Below are 22,133 nucleotides of genomic sequence, written 5' to 3'. Positions count from 1 at the left end.
CCATCTGTCAGTGGTCACACTATAAAGACAACATGTTTCACACGAGGACTGTTAAGAGACTTAACGTGCTCCATGCTCCACACACTGACTGTCTCATGCTATGGTGAGATCAGCTCTGTTACGGTGCTGGACTGTTAACGGTGACCGTGCAGGTAAGATGACAGGTCAACGCATGCGGTGCTTTTGTAACACTGTCCAACACATATTATGAGTAACAGAGACGGCGGGCATACCAAGTGGGTCATTGCCCTCGGGGCAGGAGACAGTGTCACCTCCCTCGAGACTCCAAAAGGCTATTTCACCTAGAGTCACCATATCCCATGAGCCACCAGTGCAGTCTAAAACACATGAACATTGTAAGAGAAAAGGGTTGGATATACACAGTAGGAAAGAGTTGGTCTAGATTTGCACTATGTATTTGTTGCTGCTGGGATTGAGGTTACATTATAACACACAAAGGTGGAAAAAGAGAGAATGTCACATTAAGAAGAAGGACTGGGTATTGTGTATTGTGTCCTTATTGTTCAGAAGTCAATGATAAAATATCTCGAAATTAAAATCTGGAGAGATGCATTCCTGATCATTATATATATGGATAATTTTAAAGAACTCTTTTCTATAAGTGGCTCAGTGCTCTTTACCAAGCCATCATCTGTGTCCACTACACCAACTACGATTCTATAACATGAAAGCAAAATTATTGTTAAACAATGATTTGGCAAATTATCTTGAAACAAGACATAGTAAGTCAGATTGTTTGATTTTCCTTTTGGTCATTAAGCAAGTGAAGTGAAGCAACCACTTACCTCGCTCTGTAGTCAGGCCCACCCCGTTGGTCAGAACCGACAGGGTGGGGTTGTTGAGGAGGCTAGAGCTGGCCAGGTCCACCTTTGAGGCCTGCATTCGAAACTTCTCCAACTCTTGGGACAGCAGGCCAAACTGTTCGCTCTGGCTTCGACATTTCTCCTCCAGCTCTCGTACCTTCGACTACACAGAAGGCAGAACCAATATAATGCACACAAACAGTGCCAGTGTGACTTGTGTGAGAGAAAATCCACCTTTCAACACTATTAGATGTGATGTCCTCAATTTGTTAACCAGGTCATTTCAGGTGGAACTGTGTGATGTGTTACCATACTTTAGGTTTCTTCTGGACACACTTTAACCTGATGTCTACAAGCGAATGAGCTTTGCCTAAGTTAGCAGTACAGTGTGTGAATGTTGGGATGTGAGCGGTAAGGTGGATTTTTCCTTTTAATCAGCAATCTATCACCGTCAGTGTCCTGCAGAAACCTTCAATGCAATTAAATCAATTTCCTTAGAAACTATGGAAAAGCTTTTTATGATTAGGGCCACCAGTGTGTGAATGTGTGTGTGAATGGGTGAATGACTGAATGTAGTGTGAAGCGCTTTGGGGTCCTTAGGGACTAATTAAAGCGCTATACAAATGCAGGCCATTTACTTTTGATACATCTGATTTCTTATGTTTATGACTGTTTTGAAAGATGGACAAATAGGACAACAAAATGTGGCAAACACAAATGAATGCATGAAATAACGTAATCCACAACGCAAATATGGGTTTCTGCAAGACAGACAATGTTACAAGTCCCTACATCATTTGTTAGAATCTGCAAAGACAAATGACAAAGACTGGCTGGGTAAATGGAAAGGAAAAAGGGAGGCAGGCAAAGGGGGAGGGGAAACTGGAGTAAAGTATTTATGAGGTGTTACATGTTGCTTCCATTTAACACTCGGCTTGCAATCACTTTTATGACAGCGGGGTAATTTGGCAGAACACTACTTGCTTCTGTCTTACTGGGTTTCTAAATGTAGCTGATTTCACTTCCGGTTGCGGTGGGAGTTTCCTGGCAGGCTGATCTGACAAAAGCCTTCACACGAAAGTGTCTGAACAACATTTCCTGTTAGTGCTCACCTACGCAAAGCCTGTAGTCGATTCTTATCTAGCTGCACTGAGCTGGGGGGTAATGAGTATTAAAACACTGACGCAAATCATTTGTAAAACCTCAGATGAATACTATCAGAAATTTACCAAATTTCCCGGAGGAACCCACCCGAGGGATTAATAAAGTTTTATCTAATCTAATCTAAATGGCAATGAGACTATTTGCGTACATGGAATAAGATTAAACAACCCGATAATTGTAGTAAGTGCTGTCAGTGCAGCTGGGAGTGATAAATGTGTTATACACATACACTAACCCCTAACCCTACACCCCATATGAATGACCTGATTTAAATGCAAATCGGTAACCATAAAAAAAATAAATAAATAAAAGAGAAACGCAACAGCCTCAGATGAGCAACTGTTCACAAGTGAAGCATTTCTGAGGGGCTGTTTTACACTAATTAATGTTGAATAGAGTTCCATCAATTTCAAGGAACTAAATAAAAGCAACTGGGGTTTTGGTGGTTCTAAGGACCAGGGCTGGGTGGAGGTCCTGTTGAGGAGAAGATAAAAAGCTCTTGAACACGAGGTTCAAGAAATACCTGCATGCAGTCCAGTGTACTCTGCTTAGCAAAAAAGGCACAAAGCACAAAGAAAAGATGCAAATGCATGTGTGTGAAGCACTGAAACTGGAAAAGACTAAATTAAATATTAATAGAGTAGAAACACAGCAGTCAGAGTCCAGGTCAGCAAGGAAATCCGCTCACAAGCCAGAATCACTAGAATGTCTCTCAGCCCATAGCAGCCCACACACACACACACACACACACACACACACACACACACACACACCCACCCACCCACCTCATAATCTAGCAAAAACTGTTTTTTAACAGAGTGAGTAAGGCTGGGTGTTTTGTTGGCAAGTAAAACATGGGCTCTTGGGAGGGAAAGAGACTTTCTCCTGTGATGCTTTGGTTTAAATACAGACAGAAAGTGAGAGAAACACAGCCAAGAGGAAGGAAACTAGGCATTTTGAAAACAGAGCAACTATACTCTACCAGCTCTCTCCGCAACACGAGCTGAGTCAACTCCTAAAATAAAATACACACTGCTTTAAGTAACAAACTCTCGCAGCAAAATGAACCGTGAGAAATAAGGAACACAGACAACAGGAATGTAAAGTCATCAACTGTGGATGATGACATTTTTGATTTTTTCCCTCCTTTTTTAGTTTCTTTTTTTTTAATGTTCAGCATCAGCAGCCAATCAGAGGCAGGGGGATTTCAACTGTCATCTGCTATCTGGATTCATTTTGAATTCTTACGCTGACACAGAGAGCAAGCACAAACGTCACAAAGCAGCAGAAGAGCCATCTGTTCAAACGGTTTTCAGGCCTACTAGAGCTACAAAAATATAAGTACTTTCTGCCACAGCTTCTCAGCCAGGTGTTTAGATAAGAATAAAGATCCCAGTAAATTATAATTCCAGGCTTCTTTAGAAGAATGAATCGTCTTTTGACCTACTAAAAAAAGAATGAAATGTCTTTAAACCTACTAAAAACCTGGTGAGAATTTTGCTCTGTTTTAAAAGACAGAAACACTTTATTCAGTGAATTTAAGCTGAAAGGAATACATTAGTGTATGTCACATAGAGACATTTTTTCTTGTTAAGTGTGCCTATGCGAAGGCACACTTATTACTATTGCTCGGATTTATTATTAAGTGTGCCTATGCGAAGGCACACTTATTACTATTGCTCGGATTTATTATTATTATTATTATTCTTTTTCCGCCTGAAATTTTGGACCTTAACTCGCCCCACAGTTTTGAGACAAGGTTCACATATGATATATCATTGTGTGCGGCTGGAGCTGGAATGAGTTGCTATGACTTTTGGTGTTTATTACTTCTATAGTTTTTTAAATATGAATATTTTAATGCAAGTTTTTGCCCATTCAAATGAATGGGAACGAACGAAAGTGAAACTTTACTTACTTTGTGGTGTGTTTGCTCACTCACTTAATTTGTGGTGTGTTGGCTCACTCTAGTGGTATGTCCCCGTATTTGGATTACCATAATGACAACAATACGAACGGCGCGCACAGCGTTGGTGCTTTCAGGAACCATTGGAATTCTTAAGGTTGCACGAAGCATTGAATAGTTACGGTAACGGCAATGGTGTACGCTTGGTGGAAAACTGCATATCCCACAATTCAAAGCACACCTCTACCAGTCAAACAATGGCGGCTGCCACTTGGTTTAATATATTCCTCTTATTTGTGTTTCTAGGTCACAAAGTAAACTTTTAAGATATTTTCAGGTGAGAATGTAGGTGTGTAAACGTCAAATATCTGCTCGTTTTGTCAAAACATCCCATATTAGCAACAGATTTCTCACGATGTTGCTGCTAGCCGGCTAGCTAGTTCGGCCGGCTAGCTAGCTCGGCTAGCTAGCGCCGCTTCGCTCAAAAGCACCCAGGCTTGGCTTTCAGTGAGGCGTCTCTAACTCCTTTCACCCCCGATCGCTCCGCAAACAGTCTTTGTCTTAGCTGGACTTATTTTTCGTTTATATGGGCCGATGATGCTGGTCGATGTGGAAAAAATAACTGAGTTGTTCATATACCGGTGGCTAGCTAGCATATACCGTTAGCCACCGGTATATGTCTCTTCCCCTCGTATGCGGGGAAAGAAACACCGATCGACCGGTGGTGGCTAACGCGGAGCTCAATCGTGGATAAGGGAAACCCAATGCAGGAGAAGCAGGCAGCTGGTGAACTGAATTTCAGGTAAGACGTTATTAACTGCACTCTATTTGGGTCAGATATAAACCGAGTTTAGGTGTAGTTTATTTTCGTTGTGCTGACAGTTACAATAACTGTACTGCGTGCTAGCTAGCACGACGGAGTTTCTATACAGCTGTGCGCGCTAAGTTACTGATGTTGAACTTTATGACAGCCTCCCCTATTTTCAGGCGAGAATGTAGGGGTGTAAACTTCAAATATCTGCTCGTTTTATCAAGAAGTCCCATATTTTATCAAGAAGTCCCATATCTCTCACGATGTTACTGCTAGCGCCGCATGGCAGCTAGCTGGCTAGGGCGGCTTGGCTGACACCTAGGCCGGGCTGACTGATACCCAGGCCGGCTCACGCTCACGTTTCACCGCCGCATGGCAGCTAGCCGGCTAGCTGGCTAGCGCGGCTTGGCTGCCACCCAGGTCGGGCTGGCTGACACCCAGGCTGGGCTGGCTGACACCCAGGCCCGCTCACGCTGTCGTGTTATTTTTCATTTATATGGGCTGGTGATTCAGTATGAGTGTCCGGTGAACTGAATGTCAGGTAAGACGTTATGTATATGTAAGGTAGTGACTGGAATAAGTCACAAGGTGTCGCTGTTGAGCTGCATATATGTTGTAAATTTTAGCAATTTTGACCATTTGTCCTCTGCAGGACACCGTAGTTCAGATTTCTCGTTCGCGTGGGCGCCATCTTGGTTCAGTGTTTACTGTGATGTGCAAAGGTAAGCACTGTCAGTGGCGAACTGCATTGGTTTTGTTTAAAAATAAGTGTTCCACTGTGTAAAATAGCGGTTTGTCATTTAAGCCGAGCATATATTTTGTTTATTGAGAGGTTCATGTATTGTCTGATGAGAGTATGAGACAAAGATATACTTTTCTTTCTTACTCTCATATAAAATATTTAGCTTTTATTAAATAGTTATCTGAATCTTACAACCAAAGTTTGTATAATAATACACAAGATTGGCTGTAGACCATTGTTAATCATTCAGAACACTGTGTAAAAATAACAAAAAACAAAAAGTGAATGAAAAGTGCATAAATATTTATTTTACGTGTTTGATGTGTGTGGCAGGGCGTGGTCTGCAGTGCCGCTGCAGGGGAGGTGGACCCACCTCAGCGGCATCTGCAATCACGCCTCTCAGGTGTAAAGTCTGTGCTCTCTCTGCTTTTTTTTTTTGTGTATGTGTCGGGCTATGAGATGAAAAGCTACAGCCGGCTGTGTGGGTACAGCAACTATGTGTGAAAAGTGGTCCATAACGTAATGCTTCAAAGTGTGTTCATGCAAACATTGTCGGGTCTGCTTATGAACCTCTGCGCACAGCGTCTACAAATTGGGGCTGTACGAAGTCACCTCATCTTTACACAAAACCGTAAGCTGTCATCTGTGAGGCGCGAGCGGTGTTTGGTTTTACCATAGTTCATGGTGGAGAATGGCTGCTCTGCTGAGTTTTGCTCTCTGTAGCCGTTTGAATGGCAAACTATACTGATTAGCGGCGGCATAGGCACACTTAAAATTTCTTCAGAAATTTTCGCTTTCTAGTTATTATTATTCTTTTTCCGCCTGAAATTTTGGACCTTAACTCGCCCCACAGTTTTGAGACAAGGTTTACATATGATATATCATTGTGTGCGGCTGGAGCTGGAATGAGTTGCTATGACTTTTGGTGTTTATTACTTCTATAGTTTTTTAAATATGAATATTTTAATGCAAGTTTTTGCCCATTCAAATGAATGGGAACGAACGAAAGTGAAACTTTACTTACTTTGTGGTGTGTTTGCTCACTCACTTAATTTGTGGTGTGTTGGCTCACTCTAGTGGTATGTCCCCGTATTTGGATTACCATAATGACAACAATACGAACGGCGCGCACAGCGTTGGTGCTTTCAGGAACCATTGGAATTCTTAAGGTTGCACGAAGCATTGAATAGTTACGGTAACGGCAATGGTGTACGCTTGGTGGAAAACTGCATATCCCACAATTCAAAGCACGCCTCTACCAGTCAAACAATGGCGGCTGCCACTTGGTTTAATATATTCCTCTTATTTGTGTTTCTAGGTCACAAAGTAAACTTTTAAGATATTTTCAGGTGAGAATGTAGGTGTGTAAACGTCAAATATCTGCTCGTTTTGTCAAAACATCCCATATTAGCAACAGATTTCTCACGATGTTGCTGCTAGCCGGCTAGCTAGCGCCGCTTCGCTCAAAAGCACCCAGGCTTGGCTTTCAGTGAGGCGTCTCTAACTCCTTTCACCCCCGATCGCTCCGCAAACAGTCTTTGTCTTAGCTGGACTTATTTTTCGTTTATATGGGCCGATGATGCTGGTCGATGTGGAAAAAATAACTGAGTTGTTCATATACCGGTGGCTAGCTAGCTCCGCGTTAGCCACCGGTATATGTCTCTTCCCCTCGTATGCGGGGAAAGAAACACCGATCGACCGGTGGTGGCTAACGCGGAGCTCAATCGTGGATAAGGGAAACCCAATGCAGGAGAAGCAGGCGGCTGGTGAACTGAATTTCAGGTAAGACGTTATTAACTGCACTCTATTTGGGTCAGATATAAACCGACTTTAGGTGTAGTTTATTTTCGTTGTGCTGACAGTTACAATAACTGTACTGCGTGCTAGCTAGCACGACGGAGTTTCTATACAGCTGTGCGCGCTAAGTTACTGATGTTGAACTTTATGACAGCCTCCCCTATTTTCAGGCGAGAATGTAGGGGTGTAAACTTCAAATATCTGCTCGTTTTATCAAGAAGTCCCATATTTTATCAAGAAGTCCCATATCTCTCACGATGTTACTGCTAGCGCCGCATGGCAGCTAGCTGGCTAGGGCGGCTTGGCTGACACCTAGGCCGGGCTGACTGATACCCAGGCCGGCTCACGCTCACGTTTCACCGCCGCATGGCAGCTAGCCGGCTAGCTGGCTAGCGCGGCTTGGCTGTCACCCAGGTCGGGCTGGCTGACACCCAGGCTGGGCTGGCTGACACCCAGGCCCGCTCACGCTGTCGTGTTATTTTTCATTTATATGGGCTGGTGATTCAGTATGAGTGTCCGGTGAACTGAATGTCAGGTAAGACGTTATGTATATGTAAGGTAGTGACTGGAATAAGTCACAAGGTGTCGCTGTTGAGCTGCATATATGTTGTAAATTTTAGCAATTTTGACCATTTGTCCTCTGCAGGACACCGTAGTTCAGATTTCTCGTTCGCGTGGGCGCCATCTTGGTTCAGTGTTTACTGTGATGTGCAAAGGTAAGCACTGTCAGTGGCGAACTGCATTGGTTTTGTTTAAAAATAAGTGTTCCACTGTGTAAAATAGCGGTTTGTCATTTAAGCCGAGCAAATATTTTGTTTATTGAGAGGTTCATGTATTGTCTGATGAGAGTATGAGACAAAGATATACTTTTCTTTCTTACTCTCATATAAAATATTTAGCTTTTATTAAATAGTTATCTGAATCTTACAACCAAAGTTTGTATAATAATACACAAGATTGGCTGTAGACCATTGTTAATCATTCAGAACACTGTGTAAAAATAACAAAAAACAAAAAGTGAATGAAAAGTGCATAAATATTTATTTTACGTGTTTGATGTGTGTGGCAGGGCGTGGTCTGCAGTGCCGCTGCAGGGGAGGTGGACCCACCTCAGCGGCATCTGCAATCACGCCTCTCAGGTGTAAAGTCTGTGCTCTCTCTGCTTTTTTTTTTTTTTTTTTTTTTGTGTATGTGTCGGGCTATGAGATGAAAAGCTACAGCCGGCTGTGTGGGTACAGCAACTATGTGTGAAAAGTGGTCCATAACGTAATGCTTCAAAGTGTGTTCATGCAAACATTGTCGGGTCTGCTTATGAACCTCTGCGCACAGCGTCTACAAATTGGGGCTGTACGAAGTCACCTCATCTTTACACAAAACTGTAAGCTGTCATCTGTGAGGCGCGAGCGGTGTTTGGTTTTACCATAGTTCATGGTGGAGAATGGCTGCTCTGGTGAGTTTTGCTCTCTGTAGCCGTTTGAATGGCAAACTATACTGATTAGCGGCGGCATAGGCACACTTAAAATTTCTTCAGAAATTTTCGCTTTCTAGTTACTCTTTAATGCTTCACTCTTTTGTGGGACACTGCCAGCTTTGGATTTGATCCTAAGTCCTCCTAAATGCTTGAAAGCACCTCAGGGCTATGCAGTCTGGCAGTACAAAAGCGTGGTCTGGCACAGAGTTGTTTTACTTGCTTTTGTGCTTCCCCGTGCAGACATAATAGTGTCACATACACTCACCTCCAGCATCTGAACCACTCCTTCATGCTCCCTCTTGGCGAATAACTGAGCCTGATGATTAAAAAAACATTCAATTCACGGTAAACTTTCATCATAAAATTCACTTTCACAGCATAGCAAGCAGCACTGATAAAATTCTTTATTGGTGCCCAAAGGTTGCCCCCTGCTGGACAAAGTGCCCCATTTTTCTTAACTACACTGAAAGTAACCCACAGGCTATGAGAGCATGACTTTAGCAAGATCGAAACCAAAAAAAACCCCCAAAACTCAAGGCTGTATTTCTTACCCGCTGTAACCTTTTGATTTCATCCTGTTTGAACTTAAGGATAGCCAGTGCTTGCTCATGTTCCAATTCCAGCTGCTGCCTTCGCTCGGCGACCTCTCGCATATGCTGTTCAGAAGGAAAAGAGTTTATCAGCAGGGACACTAAGGAGCAAAACTGACAATAGCGCACCAAGCATCTGACTCAGATAGTACCTTTAGGACCTGCTCTAGGTTCTCCAGTTTGGCACGGAGTCTCTGGTTCTCCTCGAGAACTGAATTGCGTTGAGCGGTCACTTCAGAGAGATCTTCCCTCAGCTCCTCATTCTCAGCCCGAGTCTGGGAAATAGCAGCAGGTTATCCCATCATAGCATTAAGATTGGTTATCACAACTGTCAGTGATGATGACCAAAAACATGATTTTTATACACAAAATAAAACCTATATATCTCGAGCAGCGTCACCGACCTGGTCGAGCAGCTGTGCCTTCCTCCTGAGGAGATCTGCCTCCTCCTTTAGTTGCTCATTTTTGCCTCGCTCATCTTCAAGCTGGCTCTCCTGTTCCAGAAAAACACAAAACCACACTCATACAAACATGCGGAAATCCACGTCTACCCCTCTGCTGTCATTATGCCCATCGCAGCTGTGCTTTAAAGAGAGTATGACAGAAGGAAACAATGGAGCACAAGGTTCACTTACCAAATCCAGACATCTCTTCTGTCGCTTCTTTACTTCATGCTCAAGATTTTCACATTCTTTTCTTTTCTTGCTCAGTTCACTTTCCTGAAACAAGAGAAAAAACAAGGATAGTTACACTTAATCTTTAATTTGGAAACTCAGGTCAGGCTTTAAACTAAAACTCTCAAAATGCACATAATATATCATACAAAAACATAACAATAAATAGGAATCATTTGCATCATGTACATTTTGCAAAATGGGATACAATCCTTGCAGTTTCCATAGTGACCTCTGACAGGACAGCAATGAGGCATTACAAAGCTTAGCATCCTTTAATTATTCTAAATGCAGCTTACATGCAGGAGCAGCATAGGAGAAATCAGCTTATTTCACTGTGGCTCCAGGACCTCAATCAAGCATTACCCCTGTGTTTGTGATGTGGGAGCTACAGGACAGAGGCTAATTGCAGACCACCAGCAGCTGACTGGAAGAGACACTGTACTCTCACCAGGGATGACACAGCAAGACAATAAAGATAATTAAACTACAACCTGTGCTCTGATTTTCTTGATTGTGTTTGAGTTGCGTTCTTTTGAAGGCCTGACTAACAGTCACATTACAGCTGGGAAGCTAAACTACCACATCTGATTGTACTGTGTGGAATTCAAATACAACATGGTCACATTACAAAAACATTTCTCACTGAGCTTCATTGTCACACTAAATGTCTTGTCTCCATGGTGAAGACTACCGCAGGTATCCTTTGATTCACACTTTTGTTCCTTTGTAACTTCCATTAGAATATTTAAAACAGCTATGCCACACATTATAAATATGAAGAAAACAAGACTTTTATTTTGAAAAACAGATGCAACAATGTGACAAGGAGGGGAATTTATTCTTCAGCACGGGGTCCTTTTTCACTCTAAAAATAATGATATTAGCAAGATCATCCTTTCAGAGAATGTTACCTGATCAAAACAGATTAAGTTGCCTGTGTCACTCTGTTAAACTAGAAAGATCACAAAAATTCTTTCCTGTGCAGAGGTCACTTCATCTAAAGTTCAAGGATCAATTTGACAATAAGGGGGAAGAAAATAAAGTTTTGTAAAACATGGACCCAACATCTATCTTATTTCACTGTTAATTATCTTATTAGGATAACACAACTCATAACATAATATGATACTTATTGCTTTTTTTGTACAGTCCCAATCAAAAGTTTAAGACCAGTTGAAAAATGGCAAAATAAAATCATATTTTGCATGGTTGCATCTTAACAATGTTCAAAGTAGGGCTTCAACATGCAACAAGAAGAAATGGGAGTGAGAGAAAACATTTTTTGAGCATGCAATTTATTGAATGAAACTGGCTGTTTTACAGCTGATCAAAAGTTTCCCATATGGAAAAGATATATATAAATCTTATAAAGTTTGTATCTGTCTTGTGTGAAACTTGTATGAAAAGCATACAAGAGTGAAAACAGATAAAGATCTGTGATGGCCAAACCCGTGGCCACACTCTAAAGTCGGTAACTTTTGTATTTTCATTCTTCATTTGAACATAGTAATATATTTTAGTTGCCAATAACTTTATTGATTGGTTTGGATACATTGGTTCTATTTGTAAGCACGCACATTTAGTTTACTTATGTATTCATACTACTTCATTTCTTTGCTTTCTGACTAACCTTTGTCTTTTTATTTCTTACCTGCCATCATCCCTGGGAGTTGCTGGACAAAAGATGGTAGCCAGGGTTTGAAACCATTAAATATGAAGGAAGATAATTGGACTACACCACCACTTCCTGCTGAAGGGGGGAATGTGTGTTTTCTTTACTTTAAAAACAAAGTATTTGTATTTAATTAAATATTTAGGGTTTAATGGGGTTTTTTGATTTTCTTCTTTAGTGTTTAGTTTATTAACAAACTAGATTGTACTGCATTGTTTGTGATTTATGATTGTGTTTGTTTGTTACCCCCTCATGTGTCACAATGGTCTGATCAGCCATTATATATACCCTTGTATGTCATTTCATGTTTAGGTCAATTATGTATGTTTGAGCAGTCATTTGGTCTGTTAAGTTTGCAGTTGTTGCTGGAGTTCAGTTTTGTTTCTTTGACCTCTTTTATGAGCTCAACATTTATTACTCTTGTGAATATAATTTTTGGGGGTTAAATAAATGGAAACTATATTTTTCTAATAATTCCTGGGACTCCTGTTTTTCAACTCGGTCCATCACAAGATCTCTTGAAAAATTATATAAATGAAACTTGTATGTTTTGGATACTTACTAAAACAATATATGAAAGTGATGAGAAAGTGGCCACTTTCATGAGTAAATCATATAAGTTTTTACTATTTCTTTTCCATATGGGTTAGGACCACATGCCTAATCTGTGCAAAAATGTGGATTCATTGTCATTTTCTGTCAGGTAGTCACGTCAGGTAGTCACACGTTCAAAAAGCCTTTCCCTTTTTGAACGTGGTCAGGTTGTTGAACTGTATAAGTAGGGTCTCTCGCAGCGCGCCATTGCTGCTGAGGTGAGATGCAGTAAGACAGTCATTTGGAATTTCTTAAATGATCCTGAGGGTTATGGAACAAAAAAGTAAAGTGGAAGACCCCAAAAAATTTCAACAGCACTGAACAAGAGGATCCAATTGCCTGTCTGTCAAGACACTGGACAATCCTCGACCCAAATTAAGGCTGTTACTGGTGCCGACTGCAGCCCTGCAACCATCAGATGGCATCTAAGTCTGAATGGCTTCAAAAACAAAAAATATCTTCAAAGGCCTTGTCTTCTTGAATGGCACAGAACAGTTTGGAAGAGGAATTATCAATGAAATCTGAGTTTCTGTCACATCAGCCTCCTAAGACAGTCTCCAAGAAAAGAAAGGCTTGTTTGCTCTATGGCACACAACTGCAATGTTTAAACTTTGCTAAACAACACGAAAAGAAGTCCGGTGAAACCTGGAAGCACCTCCTTGGTTCAGCTGAGACTAAGATGAAATTGTTCGAGTCAGGACAAACACAGTGAATGCACAGTCCTGCCATTAACACTCTGAGATGAGTGTGCAATAACAGTTGAGCTGAATGTAAACATTATAGCCAAATGTTGGCTGACAAAGATGACTCTTTGTCATCCTCAGTCTTCTGGCTGAGGAGGAATAGTCCAGGCTGATAATCACACGAGGCTTCCCAAAGAAGAAAAGAGTGAAAACCATCACAGGGACAGGAATGTTACCCAACTTTAAACCAATAGCTTATCAATGACATATTTTCAAAAAGGTAGCAGATAGCAGGTTTAAAAATGTTCTCTGATGAATGGCAGAACAATCCATGCAGCACTTAAGGAAGGTTGGTATACTGACATATTAAAAGGTAAAGTGAAGTAAAGTTTGTCACTTGTGTGAACACGTGACACATGCACAAGTGACCTCCACAAACAAAACAAACAATCACACATGTCATGTAATCATATCTTGTGGGGACATCTAATTGACATAATGCTTTCCCTAGCCACTTACCCTTACCATAACCATAACCCACTTGTAACCCTGTCACTAAAACCACATTTTGAGTCTCAAAAATGCCTTCAGACTTGAGGGGACTGGAATTTTGGTCTCCATAAGGGCTGTTCGTCCCCACAAATATGTGTGTGTGTGTGTGTGTGTTCACACACACACACACACACACACACACACACACACACACACACACACACACACACACACACACACACTTGAATAGCAATACAATACATCACCACCAAAGTCAGTACAATAAAACCAATCATAAAAAAACAACATAAACCAGAGAGTAAAAGAGCTTACAGCCCAGGTATTTACCTTCTAAACAAATAAAGATATCTGCACCAGTAATTGACACAGAAGATGATGATGATGATAATGAAGGAAATTCAGCATTTAAGGAGGACCTACGGCCAATGTGTTATTAATTGTATGCAAATACTTCATAGTCAAACAGGATCTACAGGCCTGCAGGCTAAAGATTAAATTCTCTTTAAAACAAAATCTGCTACCATCCAAGCAGGCCTGTGTGTTCTTCTTAATGCACAGTAGTGCACTTATGACAGTGCTACATTAGCATGCCAACATGCACTCAATGACAGTGCTAGTGCTAGCATGCTAACATTTGCACTAAACACAAAGAACAGCTCAGCCTGAGAGTACTGCCATCTGTTTTGGCGATATTTGGTGACAAATCAAAGCATTAAGCAAATTAAGATTATGACTTAATGATGAAGCTAGATGAAAACAAACTAAGGAATTCATTCTCTGGACAAGATCAATATCAATGGAAAATTCCAAAGCACTCCTTTCCATATCTGTCGAGATATTTCAGTCTGGACTAAAGCAGTGATCTGACTGTTGTCACTAGTAAAGCTAAAAATATTACCTGCATGGTGATCACCTTCTGATCAATCTCAGTGTTTACTCTGCTGTTATGATATATTCCACTGCCAAGATACCACTTCCTCCTTGGACTAATAGTCACTTTATGAAGAAACTAGTTATGTATGGGGTAAGGCTTCACCAGCTATTTGTCAAACAAAACACTGTGGAGAAAACGAGTGAACTGAACTCAACTGAATAGCCAAGTTGCACTTTACTTACATATATGAATTTAAAAGAATTTAATCAATGGACAAAAAAGATTTGTGTCATCAATTCAGTTTCCATCCAAATGTGATTTGTTTTGTGAGGCAAATCTTGACCACTGACCAACAGAATATAATCAGTTTATTGTTGAATTAAAGTAAATGTTTGTGTCAAAGGTAATGAAATTGCCTTCAGCTGTTCCTGATATATCACATGTAACTTATCTGATGTTTTTTGTCCAATATGTTGCATTTTTTATTCTGAGAAAAAATGCAGAGCTGAAGGAAATAAGGTCTATTTATGCTTTGTATCCTACTTGAAGCATCAGAAAGGGTGATGTGCTACTTTTCCAAAGGACAAGATCAAAATAATCCCAGCATTACATAACAAATCTGACTGTAAATTTTCCTTCAGTGGAAGTCAGCTCAGTCACAGCACTGATATCCTTGCTTCAGTTTCAAATAAAAATACAAACATAGAACCCTCCCTATAATTACACTCAATATGTAGATTTAGCCAAAGGGAGGTGTGTAAGAATGACTTTGGAGACAGGGAATGACTTGAAAGCCATTCAGGTGACATCTAATAACAGTCTGTATTACTAACTCTTAAATATCAGCAAGCAGCTCTATTATGCACATAGCATTTGAACATGATGAATATTTAGCAGGTTATTAAATACAAACTGCTTTGTTAAGATTTCCCATCTTCATTAAGACAGTAAACTGACATTTGCAACAGAAAAGGCTTGCTGGTGGAGTAAAGTGTCCCTTAATTTACAGTGTAATGATTGGTCTGAGAAAAGGGAAATGAAAACTACAGTCCTCTTCACTTACCAGAAACTGTAGATGCTGCTTCTCTGTGTTTTCCTCCTTATGGGAGGGGGGCGGGCTAAGGCCCAGTATGGGCGTCACTCGCAGCCCCGACTCCTCTTCTCCGGGAGCTCTCTCAGACCTGGATGGAGCTTCATCTAATACCACACACGGGGTCTCTCCTACAACCTGAGAGACAGGAGGAATCATTCACTTTACATGTAAAAGTAAAAAAATAGAAAAAGAAGAAGAAAAAATACAGTTCTGACACAGCTACAGAATGGGGAGCAAATGTATAACTGTCAACTGTTAAGTAACCTTTACACTCGCATCCCCCACTGTGAAACAGGGATTATTAACAAGCCTCCTTCCCAGTGTTCCATCTACAATCAATGAGTAATCCAGGGGGATTCCCTCTGGCTTCCAACAAGACTAGAACACACTAGCGGGAAGGCTGTCCTATCTAATTAGGCTGCGTGCAATGACTGGACTGTTTCACAGCAGGTTACACTTCTGAAACAGTCACATATTTATCCTCATACACTGTATGATCCTTCTAATGAATATCCAGGTGGGGGGGGGACAGGCTAACACTGGTTAAAGGTTAAGAGTTGGGAATCAGTATCTAATTTTAGAGCAAACCTACTTATGCCTAGAGAACTGTGCTAGTGTAGCCAAGGCCAGGACCCAATAACAGGATCAAAGGCGCTCTGCCACGTGCAGCAAAAGGGATCTCTCCTTTACAATCTCTTTGCTTTTAAACTGGAAGACTATTACTATAGACATTAGACGCACCAGTTTAAGATAGGATTCACCTGGGGATCAGCAGACTACTTCAGGAATTCATATGCTGTATGAAAAACATTTACAGCCACAAAAAACAGTAAGATCTATACCATATATATCTCTCTCTCTTATATATATATATATATATATATATATATATATATATATATATATATATATATATATATATATGTGTGTGTGTGTGTGTAAGATTCTGTTTGAAAAAAAGTGTTTTTGCTTTTGATTTGTGCAAAGTTTGCATCAGCTGTCTCTAGAGAAGAATGATGTGGTAGTATATTCACAAGATGAAGATGCTCTTGGACCTTATTATGTTAAGAAACTATTCAAATGAGATAAGGGTGACTCTTGCCCACAACCGCTGCATACGATAACAAAGAAAGTGAGCTAAAACTGAAACCAAATGATCTCCAGACTCGTCCATCATGAACAGAAGCGTTCCTGTTGTAGTTTCACTAAGAACTATGACAAGATTATGATAGGACCTTCGCCTTGAATGACTAGAAGTATTGTCTTCTGGCAGCTGTATGCAGTCAACATTATTTTTAGAAAACACAAGCTGTCACTAAAAACAACATGCCAGTAACGGAATAAGTGTTCTAAACTGGAGACAGCTCTTTTTTGTATAAAGCAGCTGATTCTCTCTACTGGATACTAGACATCAAGATACTCATTTCACAGCATCAACACCATCATCTGCAGCATGAAAATAGCATTCTGACACCACACTATTAGTTTCCCCCACCTTTTATTTTTTTTTAAAGAAGCCGTTCAGGCTGCACGGTGGATACAGACTATGGGGTTCAAAAGTCATTGTGACAGAATCTAATCAGTGGCATGCCTGTGAAGTTAAGCAAAGCCACCCCTGGTTTATCTGTTGGATACAAGGCCAGATGGTGTTAGTAGTGGTGACGAAAGGCCAGCAGGAGGCACTAAATCCATTGGCCCCCGGTCAAAAAAAGTGCCCAGGAAAGAGGGCTTTAAATAGGCTCGCTGCTGTTTTTTGTTCGCCTTGTTCCTTTTGGTGGTCATTTAACATCCCATCATGACCCTCTCAAGTGAGGACAGGCTAGATGATCCCATCATCCTGGCAAAATTCCCATCTTTGTAACTGGTCTGACATAATTAAACTAGTCAGTCTTCTTGTCATTTGTAATTAGCTTGCAGGAGTACACGCCCATTCAGTGGGTTGGCTTAATAAGTGTGTGGAGTTTCTGCTACAACCTGGCAGCCATACAGCATGGTGGGTGAGGTACACTCTAACTCTTCTATCAACTTTTTTTTAACATAATAGTCCACTTGTGCTTGCATGCTACATACCTGAACTCTACTCTTTCATTATTAAACAACACACTTTATCAAAAGTAGTGACTGTGTTTGCGGTGTTTTCATGAAAAAAATGTTGTTTACAGTGATAAATCAGGAGGTTTACATTATTTTTAAAATACAGGTCAAGCTCCCTAAAAGAGCAAGCCTTTATCTAAAGAGATGATGGTTCAAAGCAAATATAATAAGAGTTCATGCGATGTGTGATATAATTCTGACATGGTTTTGGCGAATGAGCACAGAGAGGCGAATATTACATAATGCCACATTTATGCACTGTTGTGGGGAATAAAGCGGCTGTCAGACTGACAGAGAGCATTAGAGCACAGCTTAGGCTATTATGAATCATTTCAAAGGTTTATATGCCAACACACTAACCTAACAAAACTTACTATGACCTAACAGGCTGTTCTTGTTTTAGAGATTTTGCTTAGATATGGTGTTGAGTTTCGGTCTCTATTATACAGACAATTAAGAGGATAGGTCAACTCAGCCCAGGGAGTCTTTGCATCTTGGCCTATATACAGCAGCAAAACTATAACTTAATTAGAGACAAACCCTAGACATTAATGCTCTCTTTACTGTGTTATTGTGGGGTTTTTCCCATATGATGATGATGATTATGAAATGCTTTGTCAGAGGCAGGCGGTACCCACGCAACAGTATTAATTATACCTGGTAAGTATTACATAACAGGTGTTCTAGCCCTTTATTCCAATTAAATACATGAGAATTCTCACTTGTTTAACTGAGAAACACTGAATTTAGTTTGAAAAAATATCAAAAGTAAATCCTGCAACAAAAAACAAAAATAAAAAAACCCTCTGAGCATCGTATTTACTTAAACAAGTGAAGGAAAGAATCGTCAGTTTTTTCAATCCAACCACCTAAGCGAAGAAATGCTACTTATCTTAAGCCACTTTTATTTATTTAAATTTATGGCTGGATATTTCGTTGAGAGACAGAGTAAATCAAATCAGGGCATGATGTGAGTTACCTATAGGAAATTTCTCTCTAGAGGGTTTTTTAACACATCTGCAAGAAATTATATCAAATACATGGCTTGGAGTTTCTGGGTGACAAACTAGTCCAATTTTAAGATGCAGTGGTTTGCATCTGCCCAATTTAAATTTGAAAAGTAAAAACTTTGGGTAGTTATGTCCCACATTTAGTGAGCACACATTATCTCTGCTGCAAGTAGTCATATCAGCTATCCGCAATAAAACGCTGATGTTACACATTCTCAGTTTTTATCTGAGCCAGTTGGGAAAACAAACTCAATATAACACAGACTAGCAGATCATAAATGGTCATATGCTCTAGTAAAATCATCCTTTGATAATGTCTACAATTTCAGGGGTCCGACTCTCTGTGAAAAGTCTAATTAAATATGAGATCAATAATCCAAGCGGACTGAACTTCAGTTTAGAATAAGGAGCTTCCATATTTGTAGAAAGAAGATATTAGAAAATATCCAGATCCAAGTCAGGAGTTTTTTGTTACTTCAAGACAGTGGTTAAATTACTTCTCTTTAACAGCCACAGGCTGTGAACATCAGTTAGACTAATACTCCAACCTCTGTCATCTACAGATTTCAACTGGATGCTTGATAATTTAGTTATTTAGAAACTTTTAAGTTGAATCCTTCTGGATAACACATGGAAATAGCTATGCAGTGAGCCTGAGAGGTTGAATGTATCATTAATCAAGCACAATGCAACCTTATCCTTTCTCTTTTCATCAGTAATGTCAAAAAAAGATTTTGAATTCCATCTACCATTTTTAATACATTCAAGGCCAAGCTTACATGCAACATAGATGTATAACTGATCAAGCGCTTGTCAAGTGGTAGTGTTTGTCTGACCCTGCAGAAATCAGAAACACTGTCTTATCCAACTGCACATTCAAACTGAGGTGAATCAAGTAATGACTGTTTAAATAAAAAAAGAGTCCCTAAATAAAGTCAAGAACGAAAATTAAATTAGTTAAGTAAATACTCAAATCCTACAGGATGTGTAAACACAGTCATGTAAGTCATTTACCAATAAATGACCTGATGAAGGAAGCAGGCGCACCTAGCGTCTGTTTTATGCTGAGACTACAGCATGTTTGCCTCTTGTGTTTGTATCAGACCAGGCCCTAGCTCAGACAGCCCACCTCTCCTCACACCCTGCCTCACATGATGAGGTATGGACACTTCACACTGATGTGGTCCATGTATATTAAAGTACACCCTGGGGCCATGCGTACTAAAGCAGGGTCAGATCACATTCAGCAGGCCCTGAATGCCATAAGCACATTGGTGTAATCCCTGCCGACTACTGAAACGGGTAACTGGATCACTTCTTTTAAAAGCACCTTAATGGATTGGCCTGGCCGTTGATTTTCTTTTTTAATACGGAACATATCGATGTCCACCAATCAAACGCTGCAGCACCATGTCACTAAGTCTGTCTGTCTAAATTCTACATCTGGAAGCTGTGAATATGACTGTTACAAAACTGGGTTGACAGGCTGCCCTTGACTAGGCCTCACGCTTGCTCCGTCTTTCTGCACTGTAAGAAAGTGGCAGTCCATCATAGACAAGGGTGGGATTTAGGACAGGATTTACTGAAATTAATATTTAAAAAAAAAAAGCAAAAAATAAAAGCTATAAGTCCTTAAAGACAAATCCCTTTAGATACAACTCAAGTCGGAATAGTAAGATGGGGCATGTAACAGCATAAGCAGCTGATTTTAATATCTAACGCAAATGAAACACCAGCTGCCTCGAGCCAGTTCTCTCACCCTCCCAATATGTCATGACACTGACTCATTTTCAGTGTCAAGTCTCAACTTTGAGTCCTGCACGGCTTCAAGCACACACACATACATATGAAGTTAGCCCAGAAGCACTACAAGAGACAGACCTTACTAAGTCCCAGAGACAGCAAAACTCACAAGATGACCTACCCCTTTCGTGTGATCTGTGGCAACGTCAAGGGTTCCTTTGGCCTGCTAGTTATCCAGAGCAGGGCGAGATAGAAAAGTCTTTACTGCGGCTGGAGTCTTACCTACCACCCAAAACCCTCTCACCGCTGCCACAGCAACAGCGAGCGGATTACTGGACTGTACCATTCTGTTGTTAGAGGGGATTAGAGTTCACACAACATGGCCCCTTTCTGGGTGTGCGTGTGCCACTGGCAGTGCGTGTTTGCGTCCCACAAATGAGAGATTACCACAATCGGCATTCTCATTTGAGCTCCACAGGCAGAGAATTTACTTCACTCCACAGGCAGTGAAAAATTTTACAAAAAATAAAGAAACATTATTAGATGTATGCATTTAAATGACATGGATAGGATGCAACTGTACCTCTAAAATTGACCAGAGCAATGACATTTTTCTCTGTTACAGATGTTAAGCGATAAAGAATGAATTTTACCATTACAATAATCCACATGCTGCATTAAGAAACCTTTTCCTATATTTAGGTGATATGTGTATTTTTATACTTTCCAGCCAGTGACTAATATCCAGAGCATCCCTCCTCTGGAGTAGAGCTGTTTCTAAGAACTGAAAACAGCATTAAATGCACAGAAGATCAGAGTGTAGGACTTTTGTGTCTTTGATCAGGCCCAAGTTCAAGAGAGGGAATCATATCATTATAGCCTGTGACAGATTAGTATAGAGTCCAACAACAAGCCATTATATAACACTGGAAAACATCCATGACAACATAAACAAACCCTGAGTTTCGGGACTCACAGCGTTATGTTTTACATTCCTATAATTCCAACTACACTCTGAGACCATAAATGTTTCTAGATTTAACTACATGATGGGGCCTGTTTGTAATAGCTAATTTTATCTCACTTTTAATGTGCATAAACAGAGTTCACTTGCCTTTTTAAAGCTGATTAAGACCAACAGGGGTCAGTGCAGAGTCTGAATGGTTTCTGGTGTGATGAAAATGACTTTACCTTCTTTCGCCCTTCCTCCTTCACATTTTCCCCACTCTTCTCTGCAGCATCGTGGTCAGGAATATGGTCATGCTGCTTTCTGGATGATGTGACCGACACTTGCCTTTGCAGCCGCAGCACCTCCTTCTGAGACTCCCTAAAAAGCTTCTCAAATTCCCCTCTACCAGATGGAATAGGGGAGCCCTGCATACACACACACACACACACACACACACACACACACACACACACACACACACACACACACATATATATATATATATATATATATATATATATATATATATATATATATATATATATATATATATATATATATATATATATATATATGTGTGTGTATATATATATATATATATATATATATGTGTGTGTGTGTGTACATCCATTAAACACAGCCACAAGACAACAGTTTCAGTTTAGCACATTATTGTTTGTGTTGTTTTCAAACTGCATCCTGCAGGTACTAAATATTAAATTAAAGAATAAAAGAATATGGATGTTCCACTACAGTTTCCGATAAACACAAGAGTCAGCACATTTTTATTATGTCAATGTACAGCTAACCCTGCAACATCCAGTATTATGAAACCCAACAGATGTTCACACTCAAGAGAATAAGCTTTTAAGTCACTGGTAATTAAGAACAGCCTATTCCTGCAATGTCATCTATCTAGACATCAG

At 40.3% G+C, this 22,133-nt stretch overlaps 1 protein-coding gene across 9 annotated transcripts in view; it reads right to left on the bottom strand.

Moving 5' to 3' along the window:
* Positions 1-22,133, bottom strand: part of tspoap1 (TSPO associated protein 1) — an 80,227-nt gene that overhangs the window by 18,250 nt on the left and 39,844 nt on the right. For 7 of the 9 annotated variants that reach the window (XR_014913516.1, XM_085420041.1, XM_085420042.1 and 4 more), the window contains 10 exons: positions 21,450-21,632; positions 15,382-15,546; positions 9,941-10,024; positions 9,710-9,799; positions 9,458-9,580; positions 9,267-9,371; positions 8,981-9,031; positions 2,971-3,003; positions 807-987; positions 234-338 (listed from right to left, as the gene is read on the bottom strand). Coding sequence is in view for 8 of the 9 variants with exons in the window: in XM_085420041.1 (XP_085276167.1) it covers positions 234-338; positions 807-987; positions 2,971-3,003; positions 8,981-9,031; positions 9,267-9,371; positions 9,458-9,580; positions 9,710-9,799; positions 9,941-10,024; positions 15,382-15,546; positions 21,450-21,632 (1,120 nt within the window). In the remaining variant the exon portion in view is untranslated. The remainder of the gene's footprint in view (positions 1-233; positions 339-806; positions 988-2,970; positions 3,004-8,980; positions 9,032-9,266; positions 9,372-9,457; positions 9,581-9,709; positions 9,800-9,940; positions 10,025-15,381; positions 15,547-21,449; positions 21,633-22,133) is intronic. The other 2 variants (XM_085420037.1, XM_085420035.1) reach the window with 2 other exon arrangements.

The sequence above is a fragment of the Rhamphochromis longiceps genome, linkage group LG10 (genome assembly GCF_057381845.1).
Source record: "Rhamphochromis longiceps isolate RC_006_pf linkage group LG10, R_longiceps_female_GT1.1, whole genome shotgun sequence".
In the NCBI taxonomy this organism is placed as follows: Eukaryota; Metazoa; Chordata; class Actinopteri; order Cichliformes; family Cichlidae; genus Rhamphochromis; species Rhamphochromis longiceps.
This window is presented reverse-complemented; position numbering and strand designations above follow the sequence as displayed.